At 40.9% G+C, this 7,083-nt stretch overlaps 1 protein-coding gene across 1 annotated transcript in view; it reads right to left on the reverse strand.

Annotated features, from left to right (window-relative positions):
• The window catches only part of PPP4R2 (protein phosphatase 4, regulatory subunit 2), a 31,443-nt gene extending 25,000 nt beyond the window's left edge, over window positions 1-6,443 (reverse strand). Inside the window, exon 1 of the mRNA XM_009883568.1 lies at window positions 6,364-6,443. Within this exon, the coding sequence (XP_009881870.1) occupies window positions 6,364-6,365 (2 nt within the window). The 5' untranslated portion in view covers window positions 6,366-6,443. The remainder of the gene's footprint in view (window positions 1-6,363) is intronic.
• Between the last annotated feature and the right edge of the window lie 640 nt (window positions 6,444-7,083).

Raw genomic sequence — 7,083 nt, forward strand, 5'->3', positions numbered from 1 at the left:
CAGTTCATCATACACATTTTATAATGGCAGTTAAAGTTTGACCTTTATACTGTAAACCCCACTCCCAACAGACACGAAGTGGCAGCACTTAAAATTAAACACTACAATAGCGTGCACTTCCTGAAGAAGTGAGTGACTTCATCTGTATCACAACTGATTCCTCTGAAGTACTACAACTGTATATTTGATACATACATAATTGTTTATAATATAGGTAAAAGCGCTAAACTATCTTTGACAAAGATAAATCAGCAGGCTTTTCAACAGAGATTCCTGTCTTCTGGAAGCATCGATGGATTATGAGACAGAAAACAGTGTCAGTGGAATTAGCAGGGAATAATTCCAGCCACTTAGCAGAACAGAGTTAGTGAGGAATAATAGTAGGAAACAATGTAAGGAAGTTTACTCACATCTCTGCTTCACTGAGAACATGGAAATGGAAGAGGCCCATACTAACAAAGGCACACAAACATCTTTCAGAAAAATATTATCCTGTTTATTATAGCTGGAACTGGAGAATTGTTTTATTTCATTAAAAAAAAAAGTCATAAGGAACTACATTCCCTCAATAGTTCTAAGGATTTCCAGGTAATGATATGCCTCCAAATCAGAACAAAATTTTCAAGCTAGCATACACGTCAAGCACCAAAACTGCTAGCTGAATAAAACCAGAGAACGTACTTTATAGAGAAAAAGTAGACTTAAGTTAAAGCATGTGAAATAAGCTAAAAGACATATGGCTATAAAAAAATTTATGTATTTGTGAAGTAATTTCCTTTCTTAAGTTACAAGAGTCCAGAATACATCATTAAAACAGTAAAGGTGAGAATAGGAACTTACACTCATACATGTTCACTGCTGCCATATCTCCACTCACATCTTTTCTACAGCTGACAAACTATTTCACTGCTGTAACAAAATAATATAAAAGCTAAACTGATCCAAAAGAGTGCTCCAAAAAATGTAGTAGGAAAAAAAAAGTTCACTGCTACACAGAGTACAGCATCAAAAGGTCAAAAATACTTTTTGCTGTCATCTTTGACAGAACTACGGCTATGTAACTTCAATTTACAGTCATACAATTTACCAACAGCAAAACATCCCCGATCTACCCGACGGACCATGTCGATGAGGGAAGATCAGTGGGCACCCTTAACTCAGCTTTAGCAAAACGCACAGCACAGTCTCCCATAGCACCTTTGTAGCCAAGCTGGATAGCTACAGACTCCATGGACCTACCAGGCCTACACAGCAGTGGTTGCGGTCAACGTGGCCCAAAAACTGAGCACAATGAACCACAAAGGATGTTGCCTGAAGTCAGTACTGGGGCCAATACCTGTGCTGGTAGATGGGAAGCTGAACATCTGTCAGCAGGGCCTTGCTGTGACAAAGGCTGCCTGCACACTGGGTTACATTTGCAGTATCAGAGAAAGCGATTATACCCCTCTACCTGGCACTGACAAGTCCATAACCACAGTACTATGTCCGGTTTGGGGTCATGCAATGCAAAAGAGCAGAAAGAGCGAGATGAGAAGGCAGCCACTGAAATGGTTAGCAGAGCTGCAGCACACAACCCAGGCGGGAAGGGAAAGCAGCACCTCTTCGTCTAGAAAAGAGAAGGCTATGGTGGAGGAATCCAACTGCTGTCTTTCACCAATGAAGGGGTAATTGTGTACAGGCAAGATGGAAGCAGACTCCCTTCAGAGGTGTGCAAACAAGGGGCAAGAGGCAGCGGTCCCAGGTTGCTCCAAGGGAAACGTTTTTCCCAGCACACATGGTTAAGCAGCAAAACGAGCCCAACAGAGGCTATGGAACTGCCATCGCTGGAGATTTTCAGAAGAGGTGCACAAAGCCCTAAGCAACCTAAACTAACTTTGGAATTAGCGCCCCTGGAATACAGGGTCTGACTGAACAACCTCCAGAAGTCCCTTACAACTTACATTATTCTATGATGATACTATAGATGTTCATATTTGCTCTACAATCACATGTATTAAGCTGGACCCAAGAAACTACAGAAAAGCATTCGGAGACAACTTCTGTCTTCAGGCTTAGATGAGGTACAAATGAGTATTTCAGATCTTCCAGGGAAACTCTGAGGAAAGAATTTGACTATGCAAAGAAATAAAAACAGAACGTGTTTTAATAGCTGTTTATACCGCATTAAGGGCAAGAACTGGTATAGCTACATTACATCCTGGCCAGGCCAGTGTTCTCTACTTAAGCCTAAGAACTATTTTACAGTTAATCACTTCTGCTCATATACTGTATTTCCCCAGATTTTGGTACTTCACTGCTTATTTCTGGATTCCTTCACTGTCAGTAAGTATCTGTATTATACTTTCCACTACAGTAAGCCATTAGAACTATGCTTTATGGCTTGCCTGCCCCAGGGCAGGAGTGGGGGAAGCACAGAGAAAATTGTCATAAAAAACAAAAGCAATCAAAAATTTTAAGTCCTATTTTCAACTTTAGAACCAAAGAAAAACTCTACTTTTCCTTTCCAGTCCAATAAATTGGATTTTCTTGGTGAAGTATAAATGGTTTAGAAACACTTCTGTTATTGAAGAGACAAAGTGATTTTAAATCCAAAAGAATTTAAGAGGTCAGAGAAAACATATTTTAAATACAAGACACAAGATCACAATTGATAAATGATCTTCATATCCGTTCTTTAAGAATTCTTTGGAAGAACAAAAAAAATTTCACTTTTGCATTTCACTTCTAGTATTGCAGCACTGTGACTTTTATACTGTCTCTTAAAGCTTTTTCTACTTCAGAAAAAATAGTTAAGTGGGTATCATGCAAAAAACAAGCACAAGAATATATCCTGTTTTTAAAGCAGTCTTTCAGATACAGTAATGTATTAAGACTAACAGATTTTGTCTCTTCACTGTACTCAGTTTTGCAAGTCACGCTGATCTCTTAGAAACTAGAGAAAAAGAGGGTATAATGATCTTCCCCGACAACACTTGGTCTCACTAAGGAAATTCCACATTAGTATCTTAGTAAAAAGTCAAGTCAATTAAGGAGCACATCACTCCTCTGAAAAGAAAAAAAGTCCTAAGACTCAACACAAGATTAAAAGAGGCTGAACCATTAACTTTATATTTCACCTAAGGCTAAGTCTTACCATAGCAACCGTTAAGAAACAAAAATATTTCGAAGTAGCCAAGCAATCAAACTTTTGCTTCTGTTCACATGTAATAAAGGAAGTTTAGACTGGCTTTTGTAAATGCAGGCCACAATCTTGCATACAATTAAGTGAATGGTTAACTTTGCACAAGAAGGTAGCTTAAACTTCAAATAGATGAAGTTAACACACGTGATTGCATGATCTGGCTTTTACTGCAAGGTACTGATAACACGACTAACTTTATGTTGATAATATAACCAGATTTAGCAACATTTTTATTCCAGACCTCCCTTGTAAATGAAAGAGACTTTAATTAAAATAAAGACACACTCTGAAGAGCCTTATCACGGTTGCAGTGCTGGCTTATACAACTCTCACCCTTTGTTCCTCCCCTGCACCACCTCTTCAGTTGCACTGGGGCTTGACATACCAGTTAACACACACGGACAAAACAAGCTGGATCAATGAACTGAACCTTGTTAAGAACAGTACTGCCAAAAGGAAAGTTACTTACAACTGCAAGCAGTTTCCTGGTCTAGGTTACCATGCAGCCACATAAAGAGTTGAACCAGCACGAGTGAAACAGTGACACAAGGGCTGCATTAGCCAAGACTGCTGCCAAGAGAAATACTAGTAAAATTGCATCCTAACCTAAACCTGCATCTACCTGTTCATAACTCGCTCATATGAATAAGCACATTGAAACAAATGGGGGCAGGGAGGTACTCAACAGCTTTACATGAGCCTGTCCTTACCATCTCTTAGGCAAGCTATGTATGCCATGATCATGCTTTGATGAGAACATTAAAAGTCATTTTTATTTACTGCATTAGCACCCTTTCAAACTAACATTACTAATTGTTTACAAGGTCTGCTGCAACTATGTCCAGAAGGGAGGGGAGGGGAGCAGTGAGAACACTACATTTAACCCAGGATGTAGACTGCACTGTATCGTCTAAAAATCAGGATTCATCATTAAGTTGAAAAGCTAAGAGAACCCCCATGTACACTATATAACTCTCCCAGAGACATTAATAACTCAAAGCAAAAATACTTCACATTTCAGTTGTCCTTATTTGCCTTGGTCCTCACACGGGTACTTTTTGTTTGTTACTTAAGGAACAGGCTGTGACTGAATAAGATCCATTGTTTTTCAATAAATAAGTCCGCAAACCATTTGCGTAATTACCCCCAACTTAGCCATCCAATTTTTTTTTTTTTCTTCAAACTGAGCTCTGAACTTCATAAAAATCCCAATAAATGTCACTACAAATTATTATTTTAGATTTCATTTTCCCATTCCAAGGCAATCTATTTCCTGCTAGTTCAGATTTCTATTAAATAAAGTTACTTGTACATAACTGGAAATAATATTTAGCTCATTTTGAATTAACACGTATTTGGTAGGTGTGTGTATTCAAGAACACTTTTATGGTGGTCAAGCTGTACCAGCTTAAAAAAAAAAACATAAGTTCTTACAATGCACATTACCAATCTTTACATGAATGTCTACCATGAGATTTTAAATTTTTACTCATTTCTTCCTGATAGTTTGATACATAACACATCAGTGAAAATAGAAGCATATTTGATGAAGAAATACAGACTTCTGAAGGTAATTGGAGGCCAAATTAAACATTATGGAACAATATTTCCATGTCTGCCTCCAGATTATATTAGATACTTTTGATGTTTACATCCAGCACATTTTAAAAAACAACTTAATGCAACTGAGAGGTTCAAGAATGCTGAAAAAAGCTACAGACATGAAAAAAAAGCCAAAGAAAACCCTGGAAACATAGAAGGCCAGGGTCTGTATGAAGTTTCAGATGATAGATTCCAGTTCAGGTTTAAGCAATAGTTTGTAATAATCAAATAATAATTTTTAAAAAAATAGATTTCCCAAACAGAAATAAAATCAGGAATTTATTCATTCTCCAAGTTTCACATAGGAAAGAATTTTCCTGAAAACTTGCCCCTATACAATCACTCTTTAAAATTATTTTGGAATATATGTAACAGTGGCAGAAAGAGCAAAAACAGCCTGAAGAAATATTTCAAAACACAAAAAATTGTAAACATATTACACAGACAAAACACACCACAGTAAGCCCACCCTAAAATAAGTACTAAACCAAAATATTAAACATTACAGCTGTGTATTTCTGCTGAGCCAAAGCCCTCTATTCAAAGAGCAAAGTACATTTCAGAACTTGTTTTTCTTTCAAAACCATTAATTCAAGCACTACTAGCAAGCTACTTAAAAAAAAAAAACCAACCACAAACAAACAAACAAAAAGACCCACAAAACACTCACCAAAACCTACAAACCTCTTACAAGTTAGTGTTTCTAGAACCTACACAAAGCCCCTTCAATCACTGGTTGTGAATAAAACACTGGTAAAAGCACACATCTCTTGCTGAAGCCCGTAGTCTGGCGCTAGGCCTCAAAAACAAGGAGACAGCCTGGGAGCCAGAAAGTGAGCAATCTCTCGCAAGGCACCCAGGGAAGCCTTTCCCCTTCCTGCCAAATAGTGATCCGCCAAGGAAGTCACCCAGCTCGGCTGTCCCCGTCCCCGTCCCTGTCCCCGAGGAGCAGCGCAGCAGGGCTCCCTCCCGCCACCCCTGCCCTTCGGGGGAACACTCCCGGGGGGACCGGCTGGAGAGAGTCCGGGAAGAGTCAAACTCTGCTGCGAGCAGAAAAACAAGCGGCTACGGAAACACACAGAGTAGTTCCCATAGGTCTCCTCTGCAGAAAGCAGCTGCGTGATCCTCCCCTCTTCATCAAAAGCGTTTAGACGCAATCATCACACAGCACGGTATGCAAAGCCTGGAAAGAAATCATCTAAGCCATTCATATCTTCATGTAAATAGTACTACCAGATACTGTACACAACAGACATTACAACAGCAAGATAAACTTCCCATTAAAAAAACTGAACGTCACATAAAATGTGGAAATAGCAACAGGTTTACTGTACCAAGCAGGATCGGCGAGACCCAACAGATACCCCCTGAGCAAAGCCCATACAAAGAGTCTCCCTGTTAGATAAAACTACCAGCAAACAAAACTGACCCATCTACAATTAAACGGGGACTAAGGCAAGTTCATTTCGCTCATGGAAGCAATCTACAGACAAAAAGAGAATCCAGGTAGCATCTCACTGATGTAAAACGCAGAAATGTTTTAAGCTACAGCTGAAGATCACCAAAAAAGTCACACTTACATGGTCTCTCCAGTCTTAGCAACATGACAAAGAAACTGATCCAGTATTGGACACACTTCCTTCTTTCCTCTCTTCTCAAAATCTGTTGGTATGAGAATGACACAAGAAGAATGGTAAAGGAAGACAGGACAGAACAAAAATTCGTAATAATTAGCGATTTATTTGCTTTAACGATCACCACAGCTCCCACAAGAATATTTCCAGGCTTTCACAAAGCTTCACTTGTTCCCAAGAGCTCCACCACCTTCCCAACCCTGTAAAACACTTCAGTATTTTCGCGTGGAGAAACTACACGCATCTGAGCGGCACAAGTTGATTTGCAACTTCTTTTGAGCGGCTACAACACAGAAAGAGCCTGGTTTCCCCAGGCGGCACCTAGCAAGGCGAGCCGGCGCAGAAACGGGACTGAGGAGGAGGAGGGGAAGAAAAGAGATGAGGGGCGAAGGCCGAGGAAGGGGCGGCGGGGCAGGCGGTCGGGGTGAGGGGATCCCAGGGCCTGGAAGAGGAGGAGGAGGAAGAGGAGGAGGGGGAGGAGGGGAGCCGGCGGGGTCACTGCCCTGCTCCCCCTCACGCAGCTCACACCAAGCCCGGGGGGGACGGTCGGAGCAGCGGGGACACCCCCCACCACCCCCCCTCCTTCCCCACAGGCTCTCCCCTTCCCTCCCCACAGCACGGGGGCCCCGACCCTCGCCCCCGGCGGAGGGGACCTGCCGTCCCCCG

The sequence above is a fragment of the Charadrius vociferus genome, unplaced genomic scaffold (assembly GCF_000708025.1).
Source record: "Charadrius vociferus isolate BGI_N301 unplaced genomic scaffold, ASM70802v2 scaffold324, whole genome shotgun sequence".
Lineage (NCBI taxonomy): Eukaryota > Metazoa > Chordata > Aves > Charadriiformes > Charadriidae > Charadrius > Charadrius vociferus.